This window comes from Dipodomys spectabilis, unplaced genomic scaffold (assembly GCF_019054845.1).
Source record: "Dipodomys spectabilis isolate Male_0828 unplaced genomic scaffold, ASM1905484v1 ptg000594l, whole genome shotgun sequence".
NCBI classification, from domain to species: domain Eukaryota; kingdom Metazoa; phylum Chordata; class Mammalia; order Rodentia; family Heteromyidae; genus Dipodomys; species Dipodomys spectabilis.
This window is the reverse complement of record NW_024871271.1, coordinates 863,367-877,642: the sequence shown is the minus strand read 5'-3', so window position 1 is coordinate 877,642 and position 14,276 is coordinate 863,367. Positions and strand designations below refer to the sequence as shown.

At 58.7% G+C, this 14,276-nt stretch overlaps 1 protein-coding gene across 1 annotated transcript in view; it reads right to left on the bottom strand.

Moving 5' to 3' along the window:
• Positions 1–14,276, bottom strand: part of Zfyve28 (zinc finger FYVE-type containing 28) — an 85,173-nt gene that overhangs the window by 33,855 nt on the left and 37,042 nt on the right. Inside the window, exons 2-5 of the mRNA XM_042670995.1 lie at positions 9,070–9,210; positions 3,804–3,941; positions 2,108–2,310; positions 1,139–1,228 (exon numbers count right to left, since the gene is read on the bottom strand). Coding sequence (XP_042526929.1) covers positions 1,139–1,228; positions 2,108–2,310; positions 3,804–3,941; positions 9,070–9,210 — 572 coding nt within the window. The remainder of the gene's footprint in view (positions 1–1,138; positions 1,229–2,107; positions 2,311–3,803; positions 3,942–9,069; positions 9,211–14,276) is intronic.

The window sequence follows — 14,276 nt, the reverse complement described above, 5'->3', positions numbered from 1 at the left end:
AGAGTGTGAGCACTCACTTGCCTGCGCCTGCGCCAGGCCCCCTGGAACGTCGGGGAGCGCGGCCCACTGCGCCTGCGCCTGCGCCAGGCCCCCAGCACGTCGGGGAGCGTGGCCCACTGCGCCTGCGCCAGGCCTCTAGAACGTCGGGGAGCGTGGCCCACTGCGCCTGTGCCAGACCCCCAGCACGTCGGGGAGCGCGGCCCACTGCACCTGCGCCTGCACCGGGCCCCCAGCACGTCGGGGAGCGCGGCCTGCTCAGGCTGGGCCTCCTCACCCCACAGGACGGGCCTGGAGGGTGACCTGCACCCAGCAGCAGCCCGCGTGCCGCGCAGCGGGCTCCCCGCTGCAAGGAGGCCCAGGCTACTTTCCAGCTTTCCTTTGGCCCCAGGAAAGGACAGAAAACAGGACCTATTTGTGCCACTGGGCGTCTGTTGTGACACCCAAGAGAGCAAAAGAAGAGGCCATGCAGCCCTTGCTCTGCTGCCCCAGGAAACTGACACATCCCTGGTGCCAAGAATAAACATGGGGCAAAGATGATCCCCAAGCAAGGGAGCTTCCCAGCCGCCCTGCCAGCCGGCCGACACCCCTGGCAGGTGCTGCCGCCGCCAGGACCTCAACGCAGCAGGTTTTTCTGTCACCCTGTGTTCTGGCAATCTGAAACATCTCTCAAAAGAACAGACAGTCCCTTTTAAACCTACAAACTACGGTGTGCTTTAGTCAGTTGCAAATCACTTAGTGCCAACAGCACTAGACAAATTGGGGCAATACTCCAGGAGAAATCTTGGCCCCCAAATCCAAATGTAAGAATCTGCGCCAGGCCTGAGGGGTACCGAAGGCCCACCCTGCGGTGGTGCTTAGCAGGCCTGGAGCCCACAGGGGCCCCTCCCAGGGTGAGGTGGAGGAGGGAGTCGGAGGTCTGGGCAGAGGCATCAAAGCTGAGCGCTCTGTGCTGTGCTCCCCCGCAGGCCTCCAGCAGTGCCCTGCCCCTTCAGCCTGAAGCACAGGGGGGCATGGGGCTGGACCAGCAGGAGGCGGGGTGGGGAAGGCAGTGGACCAGGGCTTTCCAAACTCCAGGAGCTTTGACAGGGATGACCGGGCTGCTTGTGGCCTGGAACAGGGCAGGGAACAGCGTCCTCACCTCTCCACAGTCTCGCAGAACAGCACGATGACCTCCTGCTGCACGTAGTATTCCCTGGGAGACTTCACCGGCACCATGGCCGAGACGTAGCTGCGAACAGCAAGGGCTGTCAGGCCTTGGGCTCTCCCCAGGCCTCCCCGACAAGGTATTACATTAAACCCCTAATTCTCAACAGTGCTGCAGGTCATAACTGCATAAATGTACAACTCCCAGCTTTACTGGTATTTTAAATCAGAGCTCCTGCCAGGGCAGACCTGGAAGGCCCCACAGCCTGCACCGTGTCAGCCCTGACCACCCGAAACCATGGTTGCCTCATGACTATCCCCACCTTTACCCTGGCCAGAACGGGGCAAAGGCGGGGGGCCCACACATCACAGTGCAATCTTCACCACTGTGACTGCTGGCCATCCCACCTCTTCACAGCTGCATGTCTACCACAGTGTGCCTGCCTGCCGTGTCCCCACAGGTGACGGCTGCGTGTCCCCAGTGTGCCTGCCTGCCGTGTCCCCACAGTGTGCCTGCCTGCCGTGTCCCCACAGGTCACAGTTGTACGTCTACCACAGGGTACCTGCCGTGGGACACAGGTGACAGCTGCGTGTCCCCAGTGTGCCTGCCTGCCGTGTCCCCACAGGTCACAGTTGTACGTCTACCACAGGGTACCTGCCGGGTCCCCACAGTCACGTCTGCTCATCTCACAGTGTGTCTGCCGTGCCTCTTGGTTCCCCAACAAGTCTTCTCCCCCAGAAGCCCGTCACAGCCAGGACCCTGCAAGACCCCAGGTCACATCCCCGCTCACCCCCACGGTGCCCCAGGGTTAACCCCACAAACAGGTGGCACCATAGACCTTGACTTCTCCATTTTCTAGCAGGGAAACTACAGGATGAGCCCCAAAGAGCTGTCACTCCCTGACCTGGAGGGCAAAGGCGGTGACTCCCACACCTGGGGCGTAGGCCTGGGCCCCAGGGTCACCTGAGTTCAAACTCTGCGAAGAGGATGTCGAACTGCCGCAGGGCCTCCCGCATCTTCTCGGTGTAGGTGTTGAGGTCGCGCAGCGCCTGGTCGCGGAGGGCACCCCGCACATCCTCCAGGCTACGGGTCAGCGCCTTGGCCAAGGGCCGCATGGCCATGCTCTCCAGCTCTCGGTTCATGATGCTGGAGCCAGCGGCCAGGCACTGTGGGCAGAAGTCGGGGAACAGGCGTGGGAGTAGCCCAGGGCTCCCAGGGGCCACCCCGTCTGCAGGGACTTGACCACAGGCCCCAGGGCCTGAGCACCCATGTTCTCTCTGGGCCAGGACTGGGCACCTGCTACTGACGGTGCCCCTCCTGAGGCCTCCATCACTTCAGGGCAGCCACAACCACAACAGGTGTCCCCACAGAGACGGGCACGGCCTCGGCAGGGACCCAGGAGGCAGGCAGGGCACGGGGCTCACGAGAGGGCTTCGCACAGCCCCCCAGTGTGGGGCTCCTGTCCCCTCCAGACCAGCACACAGGATGGCCATGGGCCTGGAGTTCCCAGAAGCCCCACTCGGGGCTGCGTCCTCAGCACAACACACCAGGGCTGAACCGACCCCAAGCACGGTGACCTTCAGGGAGATCACAGACACCTCAAGGCTGGAGAAACCCAACCAGCCTAGAACCCAGACCCACTCCCCTAAGCATGCCAGGCTCTGGGCCGGTGAAGAGCCCCCTGACCACAAAGCCTCCACTTCTGCCAGGCCTCCAGCCTCACTCTGTGTCCTGGGCTTTTACTGACCGCTCTCGGGTCAGGGGTGGGGGTGAAGCCAGCCTCTACGGTGGGAGGAGGGCGTCCTCTTGGGGTGGGGGTGCCTACACACCTGCTCGGCCTTCACCCTTTAGGGCCGAGCCCATCTGCAGTGCCCATTGAGGGCAGTTTCCTGAGTAGCAGAGCAAGAGGTCCCAGCTTCAGCTTCCGGCCATGCCCAGCGCCGAGCGCGGAGCTGGGAGCCCCGGGACCACACCTGGGAGGCCAGCAGCCCGGGGCCCAGACGCCCAGCAGGCCAGCGGCAGGGCCTGTTCACCGAGGAGCACGCCGAGGTTGGACGTGGGCACAGGGTGCTGGCTCACCACAACCGGCCAGGACTCCGGAGGCTTTCCCAGCCAGTGGTTCAGGGGTGAGGGGTCTGCTGCGTGGGGCACGAGGGCTAAGGGGCTACAGAGACAACAGGACAGCACGGGGTGACAGGCAGCAGGCTGCAGCCCCACCCCCGAGCGGGGCTGTGGGAGGCCGGGGCTGGGGACACTGGTCCTGCACCTCCCAGGGCGGGCGCTTTCCTCTGGATGCCTCAGTGTCCCCAGTGGGAAATAAACATAAAGATCTGACGGACTACTATGACATGGCAAAAATCAAGGCCCTTAGTAAGGATAGCCTGGCTGATATCACAGTGTGAAATCAAGGCCCTTAGTAAGGATAGCCTGGCTGATAGCGGTAGTGTTACTACAAGTCCTTTTGGGGGGGGCGGTGGTCCTGGGTGTGTGGAGCCCTGGGAATCTCATTAAAAACCACCTCTGCAACACAGCGTTACAGCTGTCTCCCTTGGAGCAGACAGCAGGCCCTGGGCCCCGCGGTGCCCAGTGTGCAATGGGGCACTGCCTGGATGAGGCCAACCCAACCTAACACCCAGAAACCCAAACAGCCACTTTCTACCTCAGCACCAAACCACAGCTGGCCAGCCAGGTTGTCATGCCGGATCTCCTCGGGGAACTTGACACAGAAATCCCGAGGGGCACGGTCCTGGGGAATGCACTCATCCATGATCTGGCTGATGATGTTTAACACGTTGTCCTGAAACAGAAAAGGAGCGAGCATGCCAACACCACATCCGGCTGGCCCCTGCCACATATGGCACAGGCACCACGCACGTCACTGGTTCTTTTTTTTATTTTTTGTCAGTCGTGGGGCTTGAACTCTGGGCCTGGGCGCTGTCCCTCAGCTCTTCAGCTCAAGGCAAGTGCTCTACCACTTGAGCCACAGCACCACTTCTGGTTTTCTGGTGGTTTATTGGAGATAAGAGTCTCACGGACTTTCCTGCCTAGGCTGGCTTTGAACCATGATCCTCAGATCTCAGCCTCCTGAGTAGCTAGGATAGCAGGCGTGAGCCACCGGCACCTGGCTATCTCCGCTTCTTAAGATACAAAAGTAGTCCAGTAGCATGCCTTTGCTGGTTATACACTTCCCAGGAATATCCCCAGAGTGGACAGGCATGTTGACATTCATCCCTGAGACCCTTCCGCAGGTCAGGCCATGCCCACGTGGCCTCTAGAGCGGTCCTGGTGAACTGCTTGGAGATGACACTGGGAAACTTCCCGCGGCACCGTGAGGCTTTCCCAGCATGCCTGGCGACAGGAGTGGTGCTTGCCCTTCCCCTGCCTGTTCCCTGCAGTGGCGCTGTGTCCATCCTGCGCACCTCTCTGCACACCTGTCCAGTCTTCTGAGGATCCAGCCAGCAAATGGAGCTGCTAGGTCTGCAGGCTCGTGTCTGAGTTTGCTTCTCTCTGCCACATTTCTGTGGCACAGGTCTGGGCCCTGAGAGGTCACGCACTGCCAGTCAGGAGCACAGTTGAGGGGCCCGTGAAGCAGGTCTCTCCTGCCGCACACTGAGGGACACGGCTCCCTCTCTACCGCACAGTCAGCACCCTGTGGGAATAAAAGGCCTTTCCCAGCCAGGTACCAAGGGCTCACACCTGTAATCCTAGCTACTCAGGCGGTGGAGAATCATGGGCAGAAAAGTCCATGAGACTCCATCTCCAATTAAGCAGCAAATGCTGAGCTGGAGACATGGCTTAGGTGGTAGAGCACCAATCATGAGCTCTCTTACTCAGGAGCGAGAGCAAGAACTCTGAGTTCAAGCCCTAGTATACACATGCGCGCGTGCGGGTATGCGCACGCACACACACGCTCACGCACACACGTGCATGCACACACACGTGCACACATACACGCGCACACACACAGCCTCTTGGCTCTCTCCTGGATTACAGCTAACCTTAAGGAACTATGTTTTAAAAATAAAAGTTATTTTACTTCCTCATGCTCAAAATACAAAGTACATGAACTGAATGCATGCCTTGTATCTTCAAGGAAGCCAGGCTTATTGTGTCTTGAATTACATCTTGCTCTTCCTTTAGCACCGTCTTGTCTTCAAGCACACAGAACCCTGTCTAAATCTTTCCTTCTTTGCCCACTCCTCACAGGAAGTCCCGCGATGGGGAAGCAGAGTGGCGCGGAGGGCTTGCGCAGTGACGTGCTGCAGTTGAGCCGCTTCCTCGGCTCCGTCGGCACTGCCATCTCCCGGTGTACTTGGCCTTGCATTCTGCTGACGTCACCCCTGCGGGGACAGGCCACTGTCCGGCTTTTGATGGATAGCGGTGTAAGTGGTGGTGTGCTCTCGCCCCTTCCTTTCCGGGTCTCCACCACCTTAACTAGTGCAGCAGTCATTGACATTGGTGACTTGCAAATGTGGGGGTAATCACTTTAGCACATGCATCTCTAGAAATGGAATTCCAAAGTCAAGAGTGTGATGTGCACTGCAGGCTCTGCTTAGATTCTGCCAAGTTGCTTTACAGAAAGCTCAAACTAATTGACTCTCACCCTCTGTAATTTGGGATCTTGGCGTAATTCCCTTCTGCCTTCGGAGGCTTACGTTTCAAATATTTTAGGAACCAGATATGGAAAATCACCAGCAGTGGGGACCATGGGGCTGGAGAACCCTCTGCACTGAACTCCGAGGCACAGCTCTCGGGCAGAGTAAGGAAAACACTACACCTTAGTGATATTAAAGAGAACGGTATCGAGCCAACGATGATGCATTGAACTTACAAGCTGGCACGTTGAATGATAATCCCTGTTGTACAACTACTTAAAGGAAAAGAGAAAAGAAATAGCCTCTAGTCAACATTGAGTGGAGCTACTGTCATTTCTTCCTAAAAGCCTTTCTGGCTAGGAAGGCCTGGTTCTATGGTCCAATAAAGGATAAAGCAATAAGGTCAACAGTGCCAGGTGTTGCTGTCAGTGTGCCTGCACAAACCCTAGCTGGCATTTCTAATTCTGCCCGAGATGGAGTGGCAGGGGCCACCATCACCTCTCCTGGAGCTGGGCCTCAAGACCCTGGACAGAGGAAAGGAAGTCCGTGGGTCTGAGTCAGGGAAAGCCAGGCAGGTCCTGCCAGGGCCCTGCTGGCTTCACGTCAGAGCATGGGGAGAAGGCACCGGGGGAAAGGAGGGCTCGGCCCCCAGGCCGGGGAGCAGGAAGAGGCCTTTGCTGGTGCTGGCTGAGGATGGGAAACCCCTGCTTTGCATCAAGGAAAGGAAAGGGGTCAGAGGTCAGAGAGGTCAGCTCTTGACTGAGCGCTGATCTGCCAAAGACCTTACACAACAAGATCCGAGCCGCAAAGGAAAGTGAGGAAACGTGAATTATTTGCTCCAATACACTTTATATCTTTTTTTTTTCACGACTGGCATTTGAACCCAGCAGGTGCTTCACTGCTGAGCCAGTCCCTCCCCCCCCCCCCCCGCTTTTTAGTTCTCGTGCCTCCGCCCCAGGAGCACACACCCGGACATCTGCCTGTTTGTAGCTGGGATGACAGGTGTGGACCACCAGGCACAGCTTCCCCCATGCAGAGGGTCTTGCTGACTTCTCTGCCTGGGACCGGCCTGGAACCAGGACCATCCTGATCTCAGCCTCAAAGTAGCTGGGTTTTACAGGCATGACTCACAGGTACCCAAGAGAAGATAGGTCTTGATAGTATACTAACAAAATTCTTCCAAAAGAAATAGGATACTGTCTATTCAGTAAACTGAATTTTAGTTAAAAATCTTCTAACCAAGGAAGTTCCAGGCAGGGTTCAAAGCTGATTCTACCATATGCAGAAGAAAGAGCACACTGCTGTACAAACACACAAGCGCAAGCACTAGTGTCTGTGAGGTCCGACCTTATCAGCAAAACGGATGAGCAGCCAGTAGCTGCTCATAACGGACACAAGCATCTTCAACAAAATTTTAGGGAATATAACTTGACAATTCATAAGAATATGTCATGAAAAGTAGAATGGAGCCCAGAAATGCTGGGTCCTTTCCTTAATGTCTGAAAATGAACCAATGTGTGCCTCGTGAGGCTCCTTCGGGACCAAGTGAAGCAGAATCTCCTGGTCTCTGTCTCAGTGAGGACTGAGAGCCAGTGACACAGTCTAAATCACGCATTTCTTTTGGGGCTGGAGTTTGAACTCAGGGCCCCATGCTTGCTAGGCAGGGCACTCTTCCATTCGAGCCATGCCCCCCACGTTTTGGCTTTAGGTATTTTTCAGGTAGATCCTTATGCTTTTTGTTGAGATTGGCTTTGGGCAGTGGTCCTCCACACCTACAATAATCATAATCAAAAAGTAAGACTTGGAAGTGGCTCTATGGCTCAAGTGGTAGAGCGCCTGCCTTGAGCCAAAGAGCTCAGGGACAGTGCCCAGGCCCAGAGTCAAGACCCACGACTGACAAAAAAAAAAAAACAAAACCAAAAAAACACAAACAAAAAAAACCTTAAGACTCATCTTTTGAACCCTAGGGCTGAACACGTGGGTCAGTAGTACAGCACCTCTTCAGAAAGGGCAGGGCCTTCACCAGACAGGGAAGGAATGCGTCTGGTCTGAGCATTCCACCCCTGCCCCCAGCCCCGCCCTCCCTCCCCGTGGCCTTCAGACAACGTCATCAGCAGAAGCACGTCCACAGCGAGAGGGTGGGAAGGGACAACACTCATGCCTCACAGGGACCAAAATCTTCCCCTCTGTCCCACGAGGGCTGCAGAGGGGGTGGTTCCGGCCTCTCTGAGCATTTCCTCCATGGAGTGCCTCCGGCAGGCTGCCCCTGGCCCCGGGCCCTGGCCAGCATGTTTGTAACGTGAGGCTGGAGGCAGCAGCTCCAAAGGGACAAATGGCTTCATGAGTGGAGGCCGTCACCAAACAACGCAAAGCCACAGAACCCAAAAGAAAAAGGGCACAGATCATGAGGGGGCCCCAAAGGTGTCCTGCTGTGGGGGGCCTCGTGGGTCAGGCCTCGTGGACAGTGTCCTGCTGTGGGGGGAGGGCTTGTGGGTCAGGCCACGTGGACAGTGTCCTGCTGTGGGGGAGCCTCGTGGGTCAGGCCACGTGGACAGTCCTGCTGTGGGGGAGCCTCGTGGGTCAGGCCTCGTGGACAGTGTCCTGCTGTGGGTGGAGGCCTCGTGGGTCAGGCCACGTGGACAGTCCTGCTGTGGGGGAGCCTCGTGGGTCAGGCCACGTGGACAGTCCTGCTGTGGGGGAGGGCTTGTGTGTCAGGCCACACAGACAGGGTGTCCTGCCGGGGGGAGGGCTCGTGGGTCAGGCCTCGTGGACAGAGAGCATGTAGGAAGTGGCCCGATGGACTGGCATGGGTCCACCACAGACCTGAGCCAACCTAGGTGCTACCAGCTGGGCCCCAGGTTGCCCTCCGGCAGGGGCCGCCCATGGCCGCTATGCCAGGGTGCACGTGGTTGCAGTCCTGAGTATTTTTAGTAGCTGCTTCCAGGCTGTCTGTAAATTATGCAGCAGAAGCTGCAGCCCTTGAAGTCAGCAGCGGTGCAGGGCCACACTGCCCACTGCTCCCCGCACCCCTGCAGGGCGCCTGGAGCAGGTGAATGGGTCCCGGGCGGCCAGCCGCTCCCGGGCTCAGGAGCCCAAGGCTCCCAACCCCCTCCCACCAGCTTCTGTTCCACGCTGGGGTCCCGTGTGCTGACTGCCCTCTACCCTACTGTGCTCTGCCCAGGACTGGGCTGGGCTTCTCCAGCATTCCCGAGGGACCCTGAGGCTGTCCCTATGGAACAGAGTGGGGGTGACAAAGGCCATCCTAGGTCTGGACACCACCCAGGCAGGACCAGCCTTTCTTCCAGGGCGACCCCCGGACCCGCGGCTCACCTGGCAGGAGCGAAACTGGCTGACGAGCAGAGTGCACCGCTGGGGGTCCTTGCGCCCGTCCAGGCTGTCCAGCTCCGCGGCCACCTGGTTCAGCTCCTCGTCGGCGTAGTAGAACTGGGCCAGCAACTGCGGGTCTGACCTCTGCAGGGAGGAAGGTGCCAGGAGTGTAACGTGTAACGTGGGTGCTGACAGCTGGAGGAGACACAGAGCCCGTGGCCCTCTGCCGGGTCCGGCTCAGAGCAGCGCTGCTGCCAGGGCGGCCTGGACCCTTCTACCTGCACAGCACTGGTTCATCCAGCAGCCTCCCTCGGGTCAAGGCATTGCACACATAAACTGGCATGTTGAATTGAAACACTTGTGCACAGCTATTTAAAAGTAATTTGTGTAAAGAAGCGTTAGTAAGGTCACCATGGCCTATGGAGCTCTGGCTGGGGCTGTGGGGAAGTGGGGAGGCGGGTAGCTCAGGGGCGCCCTCCACCAAACGCGCTCAGCACTGTTCGGCCGCCACTGCTCTTTCAGCAAAATCCAGGCTCTTTCCCTGCCACCCCTGCGCCTGTCCCCCCCCCCCCCCCCCCCCGCGCGCACTGGCCAGGTCATACACTCGTTGGGGGGGTCCTCTGTCCTGCGCTGTGGAGACCTGGTCTCCTGTGTCTGAGATTCAAAGATTAGTGCGGAGCTGCAGCCTCCTTACCGGAGCGCCCGCAGCACAGGGGCAGCTGCTGACTCACGGAGCTTAGCACCTGGCTGTGTTTGGGGCTGTGTTTCCCTCTCCACTCTCCTCCCAGACAAGCAGGCCCTGAGCTCCATGCGCTCTGCAGCTCTCCCCTCCACTCCCTTCTTGGGCCTTGTCCCAGAGGTGATGAGGCCGTGGTCATCATCCGGCCTGAACCTTCCGGCCAGCCCAGGATGCCGGGGCGCCTGAGCAGAGCGGCTTGGGGCGAGCCCCGAGGCCAGGTGCTGGGGAGCACGGAGCTGCCCTCGGGCCGGGGTGGGCGCCACGCCTTCCTAAGCCTTCCCAGGAGCCGAGGGGACGCCTGTCCTCTGCCGCTCACCCGGCAGAGGCTGCCGCGCCGAGTCCTGGTGCAGCCCGCACTTCGCCTGGTGGCGAGGCCCCAGCACAGCTGCGGACAGAGGTGAAAGGGGGCGCCCTGAGCCCCGGTCACCAGCGGCCACTCTGAGGGTCAACCCCGGGGCCGCAGGCAGGTTTCCGCCTCTCCTGTCCAGAGTGAGGCCAGGCCCTGCGCTCCCTCTCTGAGGCCCAAGGCTGTCACCTCACTGGTGAACACAGAGCCCAGCTCTCTGCTTTCAGACCAAGCCTGCCCTCCCCACGCGCACCCTCCTGTGCCCTGGCAGAGGGCAGCCAGGGGCAGCGCCAGGTTACCAGCTGACAGAAGTGGCACCCCGCGCCCGACTCTGGGCCCACGCACCTGATGCCCAAGGTGAGGCCATCACTCAGATCGCCAGAGCCACACCTCCTCTGACTCCCTGTGCGCATGGGGGGCGGGGAGGAGGGGCCAGTGCTGAGAGCCCTGCAGCTGACGCTCTCGGCAGCCCAGCGCCGCCCTCAGAGCTGGACTGAAACTCAGTCTAACGGCAGCAGGCAGCTCCACCCTCTGCATGCTACACAGCCCAGCTGCGGCTCACCGATGGGCGCCATCTGCCCAGCAACCAGGCCAGGTATTGAATTTGGGGCACTGGAAAAGCAACGATGTCTCCAGAAGACTAAATCTCTGCTTGAGAACAAAGGCAAGGCAGGGGGGCAGAGGCAAACACTGGTTTTACCTGGCTTTGATTTCAGTAAACTAAAGCCCTTAACCCCAGACCTGTAGATATGGGGACTAACGGCAAAGAGCTACAGCACTGCTCTCCCATTCTCTCTCCCCCACACCCCCCACACAGGATGAGAAGAAGAAATGAAGAGTATTCAGGAAAAAAGTTATGAAAATACAAAAGGCCCATGCTATTTTAAACTTTCAGTTCTAACTGAGCCAGCTCTCACCCCCGCAGGACTGGTATTTCAGACAGAATTCAAAGTTCCCGAGTGTCTCTTGCAGTGTCCCTGGGTGGGAGCAGCTAGGAGCCAGAACGAGTCTTCTTCCTACGTCAGCCATAACCCCAAGACCTGAGACACTGTGAGAGGAAGCCCCCAAGCAGGGTCCATGGAAATGAACTCATACAACCAACAAGATTCAGTGTGTTCTGATTAACAGCATCCAGAAGAAAAATCTGGGCACCAAATTTCCATTTCTAAGTATACAGGTAGGAAACAAGCAATTGCCTTCATCACACAGCGCTACACTGGTGAGGTGACCCAGCTCACACACATCTCCCCCACAGGACTGTCCCAGTAACCACCAGCTGCAGCCAGAGGGGTTAGGGCTCGAACTCAGGGCCTAGGCGCTGTCCCTGGGTGCTTTTGCTCAAGGCTAATGCTCTACCACTTGAGCCATGGCTCCACTTCCAGCTTTTTGGTGGTTAACTGGAGATAGAGTCTTACAGACTTTCCTGTCTGACCTGGCTTGGAATCACAATCCTGAGACCTCAACCTCCTGAGTAGCTAGGACTACAGGAGTGAGCTACCAGTGCCTGGCTAAATTAGCACCAGATTTTTAACACTACATTTGATTTCTTTTTAATGTTCCTAAGTAAAGTCCACAACACACAGGAAACAAATGACGTTAAACAGGGATGACCTTGATAAAATGTGTACAATACACAGTGTAAAACAAGAAATTAGAAGATGGGCTGGGAAGGTGGCTCAGTGGTAGAGCGCTTGCCTTGCACGCCTGAGGCCCTGGGTTCGATTCCTCAGCACCACATAAGCAAAAAGAAAAAAGCCGGAAGTGGCGCTGTGGCTCAAGTGGTAGAGCGCTAGCCTTGAGCTGAAGAGCTGAGGGACAGTGCCCAGACCCAGAGTTCAGGCCCCACGACCGGACCCCCCCCAAAAAAAAAAAGAAGAAGAAATTAGAAGTCAACAGAAACACATTTTAAATCATCCTATACCAACATTGTCTCAAGACTCTATCAGTGCAAGTTTTTAAAAAAGACAAAAAGGGGCTAGGAAGGTGGCCCAGTGGTGGAGTGCTTGCGCATGCATGAGGCCCTGGGTTCAGTTCCTCAGAGAAGGCTGGAAGTGGCCATATGGCTCAAGTGGTAGAGCGCTCGCCCTGAGCTGAAGAGCTGAAGGACAGCGCCAGGCAGAGAGGTCAGGTCCCACAACCAAAAAAAAGACAAAAATAACGCCATGAAAAAAGCATTTGCTCCGAAGACTCACAGAACAAACAGGGCCTTTGACAAAGGCGATCAGAAAGCAGCTCTGAGCTCAGACACACAAGGCAGATGGGCCGACGCAGACCTTCTGGGCTGTCCGTTTGTGCCGAATCCCGGTGCGAGACGTGGGCTGCGGCGTGGCAAGGCGGGCCCTGCCGCAGGCCTCCTGGCACCAGCACCGGGTGGCGCTGGTCTCCTGGCAGCTCTGAGGGCTCAGGCCGCGCTGACTCAGGGCTCCACACACTTGGCACCGTTGGCCTGGACAGGTCCTGGCCGCCACGCGCCGTCTCGGGTCCAGGGCAGAGCCCCGAGCCCCACAGCCCCGGCTGCTCACGGGAGGCCCTTGGGCGCCTGCCAGGGAACGGTGTGTCAGCGTGGACCTCCACGATGGAGGTCCAGCCTGGACCCTTCAACACCATGTCTGAGGACCTGAAAGGACACCAGGCTGCTCAGGCAGTAGCACCACGGGCCTGGCCAGGCCTTGGGAGGGGAGCAGCACCACCAATGGGCAGGGTAGGACAGGCGGGTGGGACAGATGGCCAGCCGGGTGGCCCAGCAGACCAGCGGACACATCCTCCACCTCAGGTTTGAGCCCAGGGCGTGAGGCCTGGAGGCCCATGGGGCACAGGCCCCCAGCAGCTGTCTGTAGACACCACCCAGACTTGGAACAACAGTTTCCAGACAGACCACCCTACACGGCCAATCTTGGGCTGATCACCCTACCACTCAGTGCTGGTGGCCCCAGGGCACTTGCTTTCCTGATCTTAGCAGATACTCAAAGATGGTGGCTAGACACAGACTTCGGCGGGACACACTGGCCAGACCCGGGGATCAGGGGCCCAAGGTGCCCACTGGGCCCTCGCCAGTCCTGGGCCTGCTCTTGAGGAAGGCCCTCGACCTCACACTCAGGGTCAGAAATCTAAGAGCACCATAAGTGGCCAAGGAAGGTCTCTGTTGGCATCTGGCTTTGTGGCTCCCACAGTCAGGTGACCCACAGCCCCAGCATGGCAGCTGCCAGGCCACCCCTCAACCAGCGAGGGATCAAAAACAGGTCCCCGGGGCCAAAATGCTCGCCACCCCCACAGCCCACCCAGGCCCTCCTGCAGGGCCTGCCACTGACTGTGCCACTGAGCCCCAAATTGGGCCTCAGGACCCCCCAGGGCTACCAAGGCCACTGACCCAGAGTGTATCAGCCTCCCCTCAATGGGTCTGGAGCTCACTCCTGTAATCACTTGGAGACAGCCTGCTGCCCTCTGGCCCCTTGAGGGACAGTGGCTGGTCCATGCCCTTCCACCCCCCCTTCTTCATCCTGCCTTTGGGAGGGGACCTGGAGCGGGCATGCCGGTCATCAGATGGCCGGCAGCTTCCTAGCCTGGCCTTTGCTGAAGCTCTCGCCAGGCCCCTGGCAGGCCCACTCTCAGGACGCGGGTGCCACTCACCCTCTTGAGCCGCTGACACAGGCTGGCGGCATCCAGGAAGCAGGGGGGGGGTTTGAGGTGACTGAAGAGGGCACAGAGCTGAGCTTGTTTCTTTAATCAACTGACACATAAAGAGAGCAAGCAGAGGCCATATGTGGCTGAGTGAACCACACGCAGGGGTGGCAGCCCTGGTTTCCGCCTTGTGGGCTCGGGCCTGGCGGCTCTTGAGTGCCCCTCACTCTTGACAGAGCAGCTCCATGGGTAGAGAAGGGGAGGCGGGTCCCGTACCTGGAAGCCAGCAGGGACAGCCCAGCCTGGGTCAGGGAGGTGGGGGGGCGGTGGCTGGGCATCGTGGAGAAGAGAGGAGGTCAGGGAATAAGGTGGGGGGAGAGGGCAGAGGAGCCAGAGAATGCCAAGCAGCTCCTACCCCTGTGACCACGTCTGCCCCCCCCCCCCCCCCGCCCCATGTCCTTTCAAGCTGTGCTGTTGTTCAGTCAAATAAAGGAAATAAAACGTAGA